Source organism: Lytechinus variegatus, chromosome 11 (assembly GCF_018143015.1).
Source record: "Lytechinus variegatus isolate NC3 chromosome 11, Lvar_3.0, whole genome shotgun sequence".
In the NCBI taxonomy this organism is placed as follows: domain Eukaryota; kingdom Metazoa; phylum Echinodermata; class Echinoidea; order Temnopleuroida; family Toxopneustidae; genus Lytechinus; species Lytechinus variegatus.
In genome coordinates this window covers 25,793,356-25,810,620 of record NC_054750.1, presented here as the reverse complement: position 1 = coordinate 25,810,620, position 17,265 = coordinate 25,793,356, and the positions used below count along the sequence as shown (strand labels likewise).

General features: G+C 35.1%; 1 protein-coding gene across 2 annotated transcripts in view; it reads left to right on the top strand.

Annotated features, from left to right (window-relative positions):
* Window positions 1–14,927, top strand: part of LOC121424341 (ras-related protein Rab-3-like) — a 38,146-nt gene extending 23,219 nt beyond the window's left edge. For both annotated transcript variants that reach the window (XM_041619992.1, XM_041619991.1), the window contains exons 3-5: window positions 6,030–6,148; window positions 6,714–6,838; window positions 14,577–14,927. In XM_041619992.1, the coding sequence (XP_041475926.1) occupies window positions 6,030–6,148; window positions 6,714–6,838; window positions 14,577–14,764 (432 nt within the window). In that variant the 3' untranslated portion in view covers window positions 14,765–14,927. The remainder of the gene's footprint in view (window positions 1–6,029; window positions 6,149–6,713; window positions 6,839–14,576) is intronic.
* Window positions 14,928–17,265: the final 2,338 nt, after the last annotated feature.

Below are 17,265 nucleotides of genomic sequence, written 5' to 3'. Positions count from 1 at the left end.
TTAAAGTATACAATATTTCAATTTTTACAGATTTTACAATAACAACTTGACTGAATCATAAAATGTTACACAATGGTAATTCCACTTGTTCAAGGAAAAATAAAACTTTGTTTCACAGGACAATGAGGAGAAAATTACATTTCATATTTCATATAATAAAATACAAAAGAAATAGTAAGTGAGTGATGTCATAAGTTCCCTCATTCACTTACCAACCAGAACTATTTTGTGAAATTAACTGAAACTTACAAATGTCATAGCTTTCTTATTTACATTTTGATGAAATTTTCAGTGAACATTATGCTTGTTGGATATTTCTCTTTTTATGCAAGTCAACTTTTTGTTGGGGTGGACTTGTCCTTTAAAGGCCTGCTCATATCTTGACCCCATGAAATAAAGGTTTACAGTGGATAGCAAAAGAATAGCACTTATTGGTTCATAGCCAGCATTTTGATGAAAATGTGCATTAAACTATGATCTTGATTGGCCAATGCTATGTAGTGATTGATGACAAACCTTTGTGATAGAGAGCCCTGGGGCCTGTAACACAAAGCTTAGAAATCATTGTTGAACATCTTTTTTAATGATTGATTGCATTGGCTACAATGTAAGTAAGTGGAGCGTTGTGGTCAAGTGGATTATTCTTCTGACTTTGAAATAGAGGGTCGTGGGTTCGAATCCCAGCCATGGCGTAATTTCCTTAAGCAAGAAATTTATTCCACAGTGTGCTGCACTCAACCCAGGTGAGGTGAATGGGTACCTGGCAGGATTTATTCCTTCAATGCATGAGCGCTGAAAGGCAGCTCAAGCTAAAGCCGAGGTAATAATAATAACATCGCGCCTCGGAAGAGAATATTTCTAGATAGATGGCGCTATATAAATGCCTATTATCATTATTAAGTAGATTAATCGCTAACCTTTGTGTTACGGGACCCTGGTCAATCTGCAGTAGATATGAATACATTATAGATATGTTATTTTTCACTTTCTGGAGGAATAAAGAGTCAAAAGTTGACATTAAATATAGAAATGAATCACCTGATTAAAAAAATTATAATTTTAGACAGCTACTGAACCTTCCAGAGATGGCCTTTGTGTATATAAGTTTGCTAACAACTAAAATCATCATAAAACAATAAACAAATTGAAATAGTGCGGCAGTAGTTTTAATTTAAAAATAAAATGTAAAAAGGAAGTTTGTAAAATTCAATGCTTTTTTCCGCCTGTACAGCCATTACTAGGAGAGTGAGCATCCATGCCCATTTTAAATACAAAGTTTTATAAAAAGAGGGAAATGTATTAACTTACAAGTGTGACTTAATTATCATCTTAATCTGGTTTAAAACTTGTATCACTGCACTTTTTTCTGCATGAGGAAGTAAAATTAAACTCTTGAAATGGCTTCTGTGCTTTATTGACATGTTATTGACTTTATTTTGAAACCTTGCCAAATGGAAAATTTATTGTTGAATTAGTATAACTTGACACATGTACATGTTAGTAGCTCTTTTCAATAGTTATGCTGGTAGGCATTTTATGTGCATTGGTTTGTATACATGTCAATATTCTCAGTAAATTTACAATAGTACAGTACATGTACATGCAGGCATGCTAGTGGGATCCATGGTAAAATGAAAGAGCGTGAGCACTACAGTGTTAACACTCACTGCATGTCAATGTAATCCCATACAAAGCCACCATATTGTGTTTATACATATAACTTCAAGCTTTTCATCATATCATGGCCTCTCATTTGATTGATGTTTCTCTTAACTAAATTAGTCTTGCATGCCGGGTGGTTTTATGATCAGAATTAAGGGAAATACATGTAGGCACTTCTGTAGTGATTTTTCCACAAGCTTCTCCTTAGCACGAGTAACAGGAGATAAATCATTGCAAGAAAACACTCCACAATTAAAACATGTAGGATTATTGATTAAAAAGACAAGAATTCAACATATCGTCAGTGATTTTACGAACTGGCTCAAACCTTGTCTGTTCTCTAAAACACGATTTGGAGATAATCGTGTTCAAATTTTGAATGTTTTTCAGACCCCCATAACTTCACGCTTAAAAAGAAACCAGATCAATTATTCATATGAATTTATAGCATACATTCTATTCTTTTGTAATATGCTGAATTTTTGTCTGCAATTCGTATTCATTCTCTCCATATTTGAAAAGAAGTGCACGTATGCATTTTTAGAAGCTGCTAATTTTCCCCCAAAACAGGGGGTTTGAGCCAGTTCGTAAAATCATGAGTAAAATGCGCACTGATTTTTCGCATCACAAACCACGGTTTAAGCCCGTTCGTAAAATCATTCATGCCATGCGTATGATTTTTTTGGAGGCACAAACCCTGTGCAAAGCACATACGCGCAGCATCTAGGTCGGGTCTTTGACCTGAGCGCACCATTTCAGAGACTTTATGGTACACAAAGTATGGCGGAGCCAGTTCATAAAATCAAAGGAGGGGGTTGAGCCGGTTTATAAAAAAAAGAAATAGCCTATGCTCTTATTCTTTAATTAACATGAATTTTTATCTGAACTTTGGCAAATCAAGAGTGAATCACAAGCTTTCAGAATATGCAAAGAAATATATTTGGAAAATTTGACCAAAAGTTATGTTTGGGCAGATTTGTATAATCATGCACGATATACATGCAGATATAAAAGTGCAAATAAGCATAATTCAATCGCTTGGTCTTATATTTATTAGGACTGAGAGCATGATGACAAACTGGAAGCATTGAGACAGCTCTTCCACAATCAGTCTCTTGATCAGAAATTATGATTTTTCTTTAAGTATGTTGTAAGTTCAATTAATTTCAGCCATACTTAGATACTGTAAAGTCTTGACCAGTTTAAAGAGAAATGCCAGTAATTGCAGTAAACACTGATTTCATGAGAAATTCTGTAAAACCAGGCTTAAATGGCAGTATATCATCGAGGATCTAGATCTGGTACAGTTACATGAACTGAACTTCCTGAAATCTTGAAATGTACGCTGAAAAATGTTCACACTGAAGATCACCAACACAGATAGGCACACATGGGACAGTGTATTATTATTGCTGGAATAAAGACCCGACGGAAGTGACCAAATCCGCGATTATTTTGCTTATTTCTCAGCAATTACACAATTTCTTCCAGAATCCTTTGGCACATATTTTTTATTCATACAAACAGACACTTGTGGTCATTATATTAGATTCTGTAAAAAGTCATTTTGAGATAGTTACCAATACTGGAATTTATCTTTAATATTTTTGTTTATGATAGCAACTTCGCAGTATAGTTTAAAGCTCATGAAATCATTAGTCTGATAGGTTGAAAGTAAATCTGTTCATTGTGCATTTGTTATTTTGACAAGTCTTTACTATGCAGGACCATGGTCTTGACCATTTGGTCATAACTCTAGATGTTATTGACCTAGGTCATGGTCTATTAGTCTTAATAAGCTGGTATAGTCCATTTCTCTGCTTGTATCATGTCCTTATAAACCCCAAAGAGGAAGCGTATTTTTACTGGCACCTGGATAAAAGTACTCTTATACTCTGAAAACCGTTTTTTAATTGCCTCAAAGTTTAATTAGCCCCCAACCTGGAAATTAACAGGATAATGAAATTGAATACATTGAAATATGTTTAGCATGATCAATTTGGTCTTCAATATAGATATATGCTGTAAGCACATATACAGCAAAAAGAGTTCCATGTTGCATGAACTAATTTGATGGTGCTGTTTTGCTGACATCGGTCAAAAGCTACTGAAATTCTGACATCTGATTGGCTGAGCCTGAGAGCAAATTTGTCAGTTGAAATAATTGACAAGATGATTCATGAAATTGCTGTAATTTCCCTGCTCAATATTCTCAAAGGCAATCTTACTGTATCAGAGTAATCATAGTGGTAAATTTGGATATTTCATACAGTGTTTATTTTGTCGTCTGGAGATACATTCAAGGAGCTACTAAATTTGCCCAGAACAATTCTTGAAATTGCCCTTGGTAAATTTTGTTACTAGGTTTTAAATACTCAGCATAATTCTACATTAACAGGAGTAGATAGAATGGTCACTGCTTAGAACATATACATGTATATTATAAAAAATATCCCCTCACCATTTATATTTCAGGATAATTTATATAATAGGATGTAATTTATGTAATTGGTTGTAAACAAGAGAGATTTGCTAGATATCCATAATAGATGTACATTTTGTGGCAGTTTGCCACATCTTTCAGTCACACTTCAATTGAAAAATTAATTGTATGTTTTTAATAATATGGTATAAACACAATTACACATGATAAATCATAGCAAAGAAACATAATAAACTTCATAAATGAACACAATTTAAGGGTCTATTTTACCCCTGTAGAAATGGAGTGACTTTCATTCTACACAGTATAAATGATGTTTACTCTATGAACTTCTCAGTAGCTGTTTAACAGTTTAGACAACCATGGGTAATTCATTGATGATTAATTATTAAAAATTAAACTTTGCTGTTCAAGATGTAAAACGCTTGTTTATTTAAAGTTATCAACTACTGTGCAGTTCATATAGTAAACATTGTTTAACAAAAATTTGAAACATTGTTTTTACTGTGAATTAAAGAAATGCAGAGGCAGAAAGTGCAATGCTCAGTTGCATTTGCAATACAAATATTTGATCAGCAGTCCATCCTCTCTTAATATCCGTTGATGTCTGATTCATGGGGCTCTGTACTTAGTAGGGCATGTCCATATCATCAAGACCTTGGGCTTGGCTACTTGAGAAAATGAGAGCCACTGTGTTCTAGTGAATAATAGTGGAAAAAAAATCTGCTAAAGTCATCAACATGTATGTCGATAACCTTGTAGTTAGCTTTGAAACTGACTATATAGATGAGGATGAAATATGGCTTCCATGATATCATTTGTATTCTCATTTTTTTAACAAGTATAGGTATTGTAATTATGTTAATTTTATTAATTTTTCTTCAAAACTAACAGTAAGTCAGTAACCATTAATTTATCAAATGATTTAAAGTATTTCATTAATTTCTTTTTTAAATTGTGTAATAATTGATAAATCTGGATCTGTTATTTACTATTCTTTTAATACAGGATTTAAGGTATTCTAGTTCTTAAAGCACAATACAGGTGATACATTTTTCAGCAGCAGCTTTCCTGCACTCATTGTTTTATTATAATGAATGCAAGGATAACAAAAAAAATGCTCACAGGATTCCTGTATGAAAGACATGGCTCTGACTTCTAAGTTGTCTAATTTTGCCTTTCACAATGAATTTTTATAATAAACAACAATGACATTTATTTTTCTCAGGTTTGCCACTGCAGTTATAACCGTGCCATTGATCATTGACTAGTCTTTCAAAACCACCTTTTTTTAAAATCAGTGTTTTTGATACCCTTAACGAGTGCACGCGCTGCCTGCGTCCAAAACTAAAAAAACCCACCCCTTTAAACACGTTTTTCGGTCACTTAGGTGTACAGCAATATATTTGACTGGCACCTCTGGGAGTTATAATCGGCTCCTCTTGCAAAATGTTGAGCACCTTGCTAAAAGGCAAGAGGTTGTTTTGATATGACTCTGCCAGGGTTTGTTGCCTTTTAAGGCTAATTCCCAGTGACTCTGCCTGGGACCACAGAAATCTGTTTGACTTAGCCAAAATCTGACTAAGAAGATGTTATCAACACGTCTTGCTCATATTCTGGGGGTTGTTTCACAAAGATTTAAAGTATGATTTACGGTCGCACTTAAATGCCTAGATGTGTGCCTTATAAAAGGCAGGACCGCATTGGTCAGATCATGCCAAGAGGATGCACACTACTGCGTATCAATCAAACAGATCACTTGTTACATACCATGAACGCAACAGCATTTAAGTGCGATCTTAAGTTATACTTACATGTAAGTCTTTGTGCAACACCCCCTTGGTCTGAAATGACGGAAGGTTGACTTATCCAGAGTTCACTGTCCTACATTTAAAAATGAATTCTTTTATTCTTTTTTATATAGGACACAGCAGGTCAAGAGAGATACCGTACTATCACCACAGCCTACTACAGGGGGGCCATGGGCTTCATTTTAATGTACGATGTCACAAATGAAGAATCATTTAACAGCGTCCAAGATTGGTAAGTTTAGTGGAGGTGCCGTGGCCGAGTGGTCTAAGGCACCTGGCTATACATGGAAAGTCCCGAGTTCGATCCCCGGCCGCGGCACTTATGCCCGTGAGCAAGGCATTTAATCTACAATGCTCTTTAATCCTGCTTTCAAATACATGGAAATGCTATATGCATTATTGGTAATTAGGTGTGCACTTGTTTTTATCATAAATAAAGAAAAAGATTGGTAAGTTTGCTATCATTTTGAGTCCTGAAGACCCTTATCCTTGTTGGATTACATTGCACTGTCATTGTGACTATTATCAATTGATATATTGCAGTAGCATGTTAATTATTCTATTTCTGCCTCTAAAAATAATGGTCATGATTTAGTTTCATGTTTATTCATAAAAGCATTAATAAATATGAATATGTTATATCTAATGTTTAGAACAAATGAGAAAGAAAACGGTACTATTGATCTAGAAATAAGCAAATCAGTTGATAAATAAATCAAGAACAGTAGTCATTTATCAAGTTCACTCTAATATAGATTCACATCATTGATTGACAATGTTTTTTTCCCCTTGTTTAGGTGTACACAAATAAAGACATATTCATGGGACAACGCCCAGGTGATTCTTGTTGGAAATAAGTGTGATATGGAAGATGAAAGAGTAATCTCAACAGAAAAGGGCAAACAACTCGCTGACCAACTTGGTAAGTCGGTTCTGTGTTTTGCGTTTTAATTTATTCATTTTCATTTTTAACATAAGAAAACAGATACATTTACAGAATTATCACAAATCATGTCATTGATACATGTAACAAAATAAACATATTCATACAACATAGTAATAAGTTTTATTAATAACAAAGTAATTTTGTTGAATAAATATTGAAAATGGAGGGGGATGCTGAGAAGTAAAGCTTGTAGTTTGCACTCCACTGAATAGAGAGATCTCGACCATTCCCCAAATTCTCATCACTCCAAAGGTCTCTTAATGTAAACTAGAGTCCCAAGGTTTTTGTGATATAGGGAAGGGAAAGAAGAAAATAACAGAATTCAGGAAGAACACAATATTTAGAGAATACTTGAACACTTGATTTGTTAAAAAGCAGCGTAATGAGATTCTTTACCGTGCTTACGTTTGAATTTCTTCATACAAGATATAACAAGAGAAAGGGAAATTGCAAAGATCATGTAGAATATTCAATGGAAGAAGAGCACAGTTGAAGAAAAAGGATGAGCTATAAATGGTCAGGGTCACTTACTGAAAAGAATGGAAGGACCATTGTAAGTGATGAAAAGGATATTTTCATGAAAGAAAGAATGATTTTTATTATTATTACGAAAGGCACAGTTTCCTGAGATCATATTACCATCTCTGGCAGTGCAGTGCGTGTGCATGTACGGGTGCGAGAGGTTCCTTTTGCATGTGGTATGGGAACAGGCGTGTGTTTGGTGTGTGGGTGAGAGTAGCTTATGGCAAGTGTGGGTGGGGAATGCATGAGAGGGTATATCATATAGATTAGGCCTATAGGGCATGCTTGCTATTTATTAAAGAGTTTAATCTTTGAGACAGTGTTGTATAAGGTTCAGTTACGCATGTTTTGGTTCATTTTAAAAAATGTGCAGTAACATAGTACTTCACATTTTGTGTACCAAATTGTTTAATTAATCAAATTATTCAATTTGCCTATATGTGCCATAACAACTTTCCGTATCCCCATTTATTTATTTTTACCAAAATTGGAGGATTCGAAGAAAAGAGATGCAATTCCTACTTAAAACACATCCAAAACTCTTGCTTTTGTTATAAGCTTGACATCGTCAGAGCTTCAGATTCCAAAGAAATAAAATTGAGTTTAAAAACAGTGTTAATTCCAACCCCTCAAAAACCTATATGAAACATACCTGCTACCTAATATTATGGATGCCAGTGTGTATATATGTGTGACCAACATGCATTCATTCTAAATTGGCTCCTCTACCATGAATCAATATTTTGAGTGGCTCAGCATTCAACTTGGAGCGTGTTGTATAAGGTATAACCTACTTAATATGATATGTGCTGAAATGATGTAGATTGTGAGCGAATGAAAAGGTTATATGCAGCACAACGACGTGTAATAAGCTTAAAACTCAGTGAGTCATACTTGCCTTTTCCAAACTCATATTTCGACAGTATCGGGTTTGCGTCGGTCGTGATCATCGTAATGATTCAATCTGGCTGTAATGATTGCTATTCTAGTTTTCCAGATCATATTCATCAGGTTTTACCTCCTTGCTTTCTATCAGAAAAACTCTTACTTTAGGTTTTACTCGATCTGGTCAAAATATCTAATCAGCATTCTATTATGAACCATATTTTCAAGTGACCTAGTTATGAGTATTGGGTGCATTTCAATCATGAAAACTTTGTTAGAATATTGCTACATTTTGCTACTTGTCCATATATTACATAAAATGTCAAGGCTCCATACAAAGAATGCATAATTTGCTGAGAAAATGATTGAACAATAAGATAAGATTACAAAAAACAATAAGATAAGATTACGAGAAGTCTAGGGAAAGTTATTTTTTTAATGCCCACGTCATCCAGTCTTTCCTTATTACAAAAAAGAGGAAGGATCTTTATTATTTTTCATATCAGGAAGCCCTTCTCTTTCAAAAATATATACGCCTCTGTCATGGATAACTGGCGATAATGAAATAAAAGATATATGCCTTTGGGATGTTTGTTCATGCATCCTTTATGTGAGAGTGGGTGTTGAGAATGCATGTTTTGTGCAATATATGCATGCTAAATGGCTTATTAGGCATCACCGGTTACATGGGTTCAAAGAAGCTCTAGATAGAAAGTTTTGTCGAATGAAAACAAGGCCTCGGGCATGGCAGGTGAAATAGAATTAGTGATGTAGGTTTAGACCTTGTGTGCCAAAATATAGGACTTATGTAGTGGAAGAAACTCTTAAAGAGCTCTAGTTCGCGAAAGGATTGTAAATTTTTAATGCAATCTACGTAAAGAGAAGGAATATTCAACAGCAGTAAAAAAAAAATATATGGCATTGATATAGAAAAGGGGAAGGACGATGAAACGGGGAAGAAAGGGAAGAGGATAACAATGGGAAAAGGGTGGCTAGATTATGAGGACAATAGGGGAATAGGAAAAGGGAGAGGATATATGATGAATATATGGAATATTATGCACAATGACCGGTCTTGTAGATGATAGAAGAGGAAATAGAATTGGTACTATACCATCCAATTTTACAAAGAAAAATACTGAATGTATGAATGAATCAGAAAGAAACTCGCATGCATAATAATTGCATTTTGATATGTTTTGTCGCAGTTTGACATTTAGCAAAGCTTTAATTTATCTTCGATTTCCATTCCAGATGAAAAGATTTATGAGAACCTGCAAAGCATCTTTTAAATTGATCTGTTTTCTGTGATATTGTTCTTTACAGTAAGAATCCATGGATCATAGTGAATGTTAAGGATTGCCTTGTGTTTGTGTGTGGGTGAGTGTGTATGTGGAGGTGTACAGTGTGCTCGTGCGGATTTGTGTGAGGGTGTATGTGGAGGTGCACAGTATGTGTGTGTGTGGGTGAGGGTATGTGGAGGTGCACAGTGTGTGTGTGGGCGAGGGTGTGTGTGGAGGTGCACAGTATGTGTGTGTGTATGTGGAGGTGCACAGTGTGTGTGTGTTTGGATGAGGGTGTATGTAGAGGTGCACAGTGTGTGTGTGTGGGTGTATGTGGAGGTGCACGGTGTGTGTGTGTGGTGAGGGCATGTACCGGAAATGTGCTTTTGAATGTTTCTAAAGGATTGCATAGTTTGTGTGTGGATCGGAGGTATATTCTCATAGTTTTTGTTGGTGAAGTTGTATGTTGGTTTATTTACATAGTGTGTGATGTTGAGGATGTATGTGTGTGTGGTTTTGTGCATATGAATGTATACATAGGCTTGCATAATATGTGTGCTCCACATATTTGTAATTGAGGCACTTCAAACAACATCTTATGAATTTTGTTAACATATATCAGAAAGCTATTTGAAGAAATTCTATCCTGTAATATGTCCTGTCTCATTCCATGCTTGACAAGTAGATATACCAAAAAGAAGAAAATTTGAAGCCCCAACCTTTGAAATTTTAACATTTAATTGTAGATATCCCATCAAATTTTAAATTTTAGATTTAATGTTTCAATGTGTGCTCTGTATGCATTTCCATTTGATTTGACAGTAAATTTAAGGTTTGAAAGTGATTTATCTGTAGATTTACCTACAAGTAATGCAGATTAAAAAGTGATCAAAATATTTTTGACTGCCTGCAAGTAGCATTTGTCCAGTTTTTCTTACAATCATTGAATAACATGCCTATAAAATGGAATAGAAATAAGACTGGTATACTAAAGTGCTTACAACACGACCATAACCTTTAACATTTCAATGCTAACAGCTCAAAGTGTGTTTGCCTGGCACTCCCGGGAATATTTAGAGCTACCTTTAGTCTTTTAAAAATTCCACAATTGCCATTTTACTTTTTTTTCATCATTTCTTGTACTAATGAGATCGTTGCCATGATTGATGACATTTTATACTGTAGATCAACAAAGTGAAGTGTTTTTTAGTAACATTCCGTCGGTGTTGATGAGCATGGTGGAACAGATGTTGATTACTGTATTTGTTTTGTTTTTCACCCGGGAGGATATGGTCGGGTTGATAATTGTTCATGAGGGACGAGTAAAGTCCTCGGGTAAATGTCTAGTGCCTTGCTTGTTCCCATCGCCATTCTTTTGGTTGGCCAGTGATCAGATGTGAGAACATTGTGGCTCACCAAATCTTTTTCTGGGGCAAAGAGGTGTTTGGGGGTTTGAGCAGGGATGACATTTTAAAAGATTGGAAAGGGTAAAATGTACTTCACCACCCCCAATGCCAAGTTTACACATATGTTTCATATGCATGTTCCCAGTTGCGACACTTGCAACAGAGATTTGTTTTGGCTTAAACCCAATTCTTGCCACCTTGAAATGCTTTGGTCCAGCATAAACGTGGGTTATGTGAAAGACATCAGGTAGATTTCGGCCTGCCAAAATTGATCTACAACATGTCCCACAAACAAAAAATAGTAACAGCACTCTGCATGGTTGAAATATTTAAATTACAACATTATATCGTTTATATCTTTACACCTGTAAGCTAAAATTCATTTTCTACACCTGTATGAATCTTTATGATATATGGTTCAATAATCACAAAGTTATGAACATTTTAACTCAACTGGAGACCGCTCCCTTGTTCTGAGGGCCTCAAGCATTATATGTGGGACATACTGTAGATTTGAAAGAAGTACCTGTAATAGTATTTGGGTATAATTATGATTTGACGATTCCTTTATCTATCTTGTGTACAAGTAACTACAGATGCTATCATTCCAGGAATTCATTCAGGTTTTAATGCTCTTTCATGTGGTGAGAGAGGCAAAAGTAGATAAATGTCTTGTCAAAGAACTGAACATAGGGTTTTGTTGATATCCCAAATACTGTTAGTAGTCCAATATAAGTGATGTACTATGCTAAATATAGTATGTTCATAAGATGAGTATAGTAACCTTAAACTAACCAATATTGTCTTTTCCATAAATTGAAAAATAAACTATGGGAAGTAACTGTGCACTCAAGTAATTTGGGCATAAATCAAAAGATAATAGGAATTTTGATTTATGTGTCTACTGCATGAGGGAAAGTGGGTAAAATATTCACCTGCACACTACGTTGAAATACCAGATAAGGCCCAAACAGGCAACTAAGTGATGTGGAGATCACTGGCGGATCCAGGGGGGGGAGGGGGCATTTTTTCTGGGATGAAATATCCTTAATTTTTGGTTAAAACCTTTTTTTTTTGCTCGTCATATTTTTTCTTGGACAAAATATCCTTAATTTTTGGTTGAAAACTTTTTTTCATATTGTTTTGCTTGTCAATTTTTCCTCAGAAAATGTGCCCCCCCTCTCCCTTTTAGAAAAATCCTGGATCCGCCCCGGTGGAGATAATATCAATAATCATTGTACATGTATATATAATGGCCACTTAATTGATAACTATTTGTGATGCCCACCCCAAAATGGACTTAAATTGACATCAATAAAAACAGGTTCTGTGACACTGTTGCCATATATAAGATATTAAAGTGGCTAGATAATCATCATCATGAATATATTTTTGATCTGATGAAGTGTAGTGTATATTGGAATTTGTTCGTTCCCTCGTGGATTATATCTCTGATCTACCCTTGAGATTTGAAGGTCTGGCTGTGTACTGTCCGACCATAGCTCCGTCCTTCCCTTTTACTTCACTCCCCATATACCAAAAGGTCAACGCTGCTGAAAGGCAATAATTCCGACAAGATTGATTAATTTCATCGGCCCACGCTCTCCCCTCTTTCTCTCATCCTGTTAAGAGATCATACGCCAGGATTAAAATTGAAGGAGAAACGGTGATAACATATATTTTGGGGGCTCTGGCTTATGATGAATGTTGAAACAATAATGGATATATTGTATTTTTGTTTGGATTATCTAAGACAAAATTCACAAAATAATAAAGTCTGAACAATATTTGTGGAGTTCAATTTCATCATGGAGGGTATGCTTTTATCTTACACACATATTTGATTACATTGGTGCCAACATCCGAAAAAATCCAATTATATTTTCTTTTTGTATGCTGTTTTATCCTAAACTACATATATCTAAAATTTTAGTTCTATAGTAACACAATGATTTTACCACTGCAGGGAGAGTGCGGGGGGGGGGGGGTTCTAGGCAGGGCACCACTATCATTTTTCAAGAAGTGTAAACAAAAGGAGAGAAATATGAGAAATAATATCAAGATTTTTAAAAAAGGGAGAAAAAGAAAAAGAAAGGTCTTTGCTATGGATATCTATTTAACAATAGAGAAAAACTGACTTCACCTTGCGACCTCTTTGAAATACATTGGCTCCATTCCTGCACCACTGCAGTCTTTACTATCTGAATAATGTTTATTATAAAACTATTCTGTAAATAACTAGCATGTTAATGATAATAATGATATACACAGTAAACATATGAAATATACTGCACATTTCAGTAATATTGTAGACTGTATAAGCTTCACTTAATATCTTGGGTGAGGTCATTTGAAAATGGTGATTCATTATGATGAATTTCATTGTATTGATTAGTTTGTAAATCAATATCAGTATCCAATATCCTATTAATAGCTGTTTAACAGTATATGACTGTACCGACCTTATTACATTGTTCTTTATTTGATTTGTTTAATTAAAACCTTCACCTTCATTTTATTCATTTTTGTTAGCTTTTTAGACACATACCAGGATGATTTAGAATTTATACTGATAACCCTTTCTGTACTACATGATATATTAATATAATGATTTTTAAGCATCTTTGCATTTTGGTTCCCATGATCCTTTGCAATGAATTAATGTGCATGTCGGGTAATGTGTATGCTGATGACACAGAGAGCCGGGGGTGAGGGTGTGTATGAATGTACAGTATGTGAGTGTGTTCGGGAGTGTGCAAGCATGCAATTAGCATTTATATTAGACTGCTATCTCCTGCCACCGATACCCTATGATGGATGGCAGTGTTTTTATCCATCAAATCGGTGCCTCAGATAAACATAACAATAGCAAGCTTTGATTTCGTCTCTTAATTGTCCCTTTACACGTATGTTTTTCCCCCTAGAAAATCTGTTTTATGTTTTTATTTAATTTTTTGTTTAACTTTAAAAGTTAGATGCTTACCGTTGGTATTAGTGTTTAGAAATATGCTTATATTGTTTTATTTTTTATATAAAAATGTTTTCCCCGACAATGATTAATATCAAAACTCTTTCATAAGAGATTCTAATCAACCCATTTGAGATTAATGATTTTGCTGTAGTGTAATGCATGTTTTAATGGACTACAGCCCGTGTGTATGCGGACATAGTCTCAGAAGGGTTAATGTTAGGCACTTTAGGTGTAATTACTGTATGTATTACCATCTCCAGGGATGTTAGATGGTCGTCTCAACAACCATTAACGGTTTACGACCACCAAACAACAATAATATTTTCTTGTATTGTTACATCTATCTGTTTGCTGTTTTAATCTTACCATTAATTACTTTTTGCTTGTATTAATTTTCTTATATATATTCTTTATTGCTTCTTTATGGAAATTGAATGAAATATTGAATTCCATTTTAATACGTGTTTTTTAATATATTGAGACAGTGTAGTGACGAATGAGATATGCAATTGTGTAATAGAGCAGTCCAAATTTCAAAATGCTAAAAAAGGTGGCTTTGTATCAGATCTAATTATTTCTTACATTTATGGTAAATTATTTAGAATATAGAAAAATAATTATTCCTGAATTTCTATTCATGTTTATAGGTCTTGAATTCTTTGAGACGAGTGCGAAGGAGAACATCAACGTGAAACAGACATTCGAGAGGCTGGTCGATATCATCTGTGACAAGATGTCGGAGACCATCGACACGGACCAGACCCTCAGACCTTCCACGACCATCACGCCTACAGACCCAGGACAGCAACCAGCCAACTCATCGTGTTCATGCTAAGCAGATTGATTGGGGGTTTAGGAGGATGGGGGGACGGGTAGGGGGCGGGCGGGCGGGAGGGTTGGGTGGGGTGTGAGGTTGGATTGGAATGGGGAAGGCAAAGAACTGTGCAGGAATGAACGGAGAGAGGGGTTTATGAAATAGAGACGGTATATTGAAGAAATAAAGACTTTGAAAGGGTGACAGACCTTTTAAACTAATATGTCAAGAAATGTACTAGCATATACTAACATGCTTTTAGCATGTGCTCGTGTTTTTAAACGGTTTATCGCAATTATACACGTGTGTAAGTATATACTGTGTGTTCCATAAGTATTGTTACCATGGCGACATGGTTCGTTGAACACTGGAGAGACATGAATGATTTGATTTTGATAAGAGAAAGATGATATACTTTATGATATCTACCAGGATGTTCATAAGAAGGACATTTGAGAAAGAAAGCACGAAATGGGCAGTTGATGGTCCGAGTTTGGGGGAAAAGGAAATGAAAACCAATATGTTGTATTAATATGTATGTCTTTGCCATGACTATCGAGATCAGTCCCATTCCCTTCTATTCCTGTCATCCTTTCAGTCGTATCTTGTATTTAATACACTCATCACTTGTAGCTGCAATTCGCCACGATGACTGCGTAGGATATGACACGTCTTGGTTCCCGTTTGTACAGTCTGACTGTGGTGGAAGATCATGAAATAGCACACCCATGCATTACATGTATAAACCTCTCTATACACACTGTGACTATCAGTGCAGCATCGTTTCACTGCAGGGCATTGTTTATCATGGTTGTGTGACAAGCAATTATCGCAGTAATTTATCAAAAACAAAAACATATTCACTGTGTTGGTTCTGCATGCATGTACACCTCTGTATTGAAAATACACTGCTTGGAAATTCATGACATCATTTGAGATCACGTGTATTTGACTGTAATTATTTCCTGCCCATTGTTGAACATGAGCAATGAAAATTATTCCTGTGTAATGTTTTTCATTTATTCTTAATCATTCTTAATGCCATGGTCACATTTGCTCTACGGCGGCCGTACGGCGAGTCGAAAACAGCCGTTTTATTCGTTTTTAATAAAACCACCTATGTGTAGCTAGTACAAACAAATGTTAAAACGGCTGTTTTCGACTCGCCGTAGAACAAATGTGACCAAGGTATTACTGAGAAATATTAATAGCGAACAGGGTGTGAGAACTACAATTGGGTGATCCTCACTATCTATTGTTCTATGTCAGATATTTGATTGATATATTTGTTTGAAATTGTGTCTCATAACTTTATGACACAAGAAAGCTGATATGTATTCACAAATTCAAGAATTTCACTGCTGAATCTGAATACTTCATTATTTACAAAGCCTAAGACTTGGCCAAAAAAAGGGACATTAACCTGTGTTTAATATCATGCAAGCAGACTTAACGGTTTCAAGAAAGGCAGTGAATTTGCCCAAAACTATCAAAATTTCTGGATAAACCAATAACATTACAAAGAACTGTAATACGAACAGGGTAGCACAGTACAACTCACGCAGCCACGCCAAATTAATGTTTGCGTCCACATCACCAGACGCTCTTCTGAACTTTTGTGACATTTCAAGATCCATTCCCATGATAGAAAATGCTGCCCCGGTAAACTGTTACCATGCTGACAATGCAGGGATGCTCAAGGATGTTAATAGATGTGGTGTGGGGTTTCATTTCTGGTGGAAAAAACACAGTTTTCCCTTTAAAATACTGCTGCATGACAAGGTGTAAGGGATATACATATAGTGGTTTGCTTGCCAAAGGAATTATTTATTTTTGTCCCGACATAAGTAAAATGCCAAACGAGAAATGTATAATGTATTTGTCTCAGAAAGGGAGAGCAAAACATAAATGAAATGTGTTTCTTCTTTTCTTAATTTGAATTGTTTAGAAATGTATTTATACTAATCAGGGGGTTTTAAGGTGAGTTCAAATAGTTAAACAATGGATTTATAGAGATCACAAATAATTTCATTTCCATGTGGAATATTGGTGTTGAAGTGATAGCAATATATGAATGTAATGAAATCAACCATGATGATATGAGTGTGTTTAGGGCAATTTTGATAGGAATGGTTGATACAGATTTCTAAATATGAATTGGTTCTTGATAGAATTCTTCAAGTTCTACCTATGCAATGACATTAAATGGGCTTAGGGGAATGAAACAGTTTGATTTCTTCGTTTTCTCAATCAATCACTCATGAAAATGGAACTTTTCTATATTATAGAGGCTGTTCTGTTAGATCATAAAGAAAGAGAATGTTACATTGCTAATTTATTTCTGAAAATCCATTAAGATTTGTTGGTAGTAGGTGGGATGAAATTATAAAACTGTTTATTTCAGGGGGCTCCGACTTACCCAAACTATTCATAATCTCTCTATTCATCACTTCTCAAAGTTGAGTAAAAAATTTCAGCTGCATTTGAAGTGTGAAATTTACATGGAGTTACATGAGACTTCT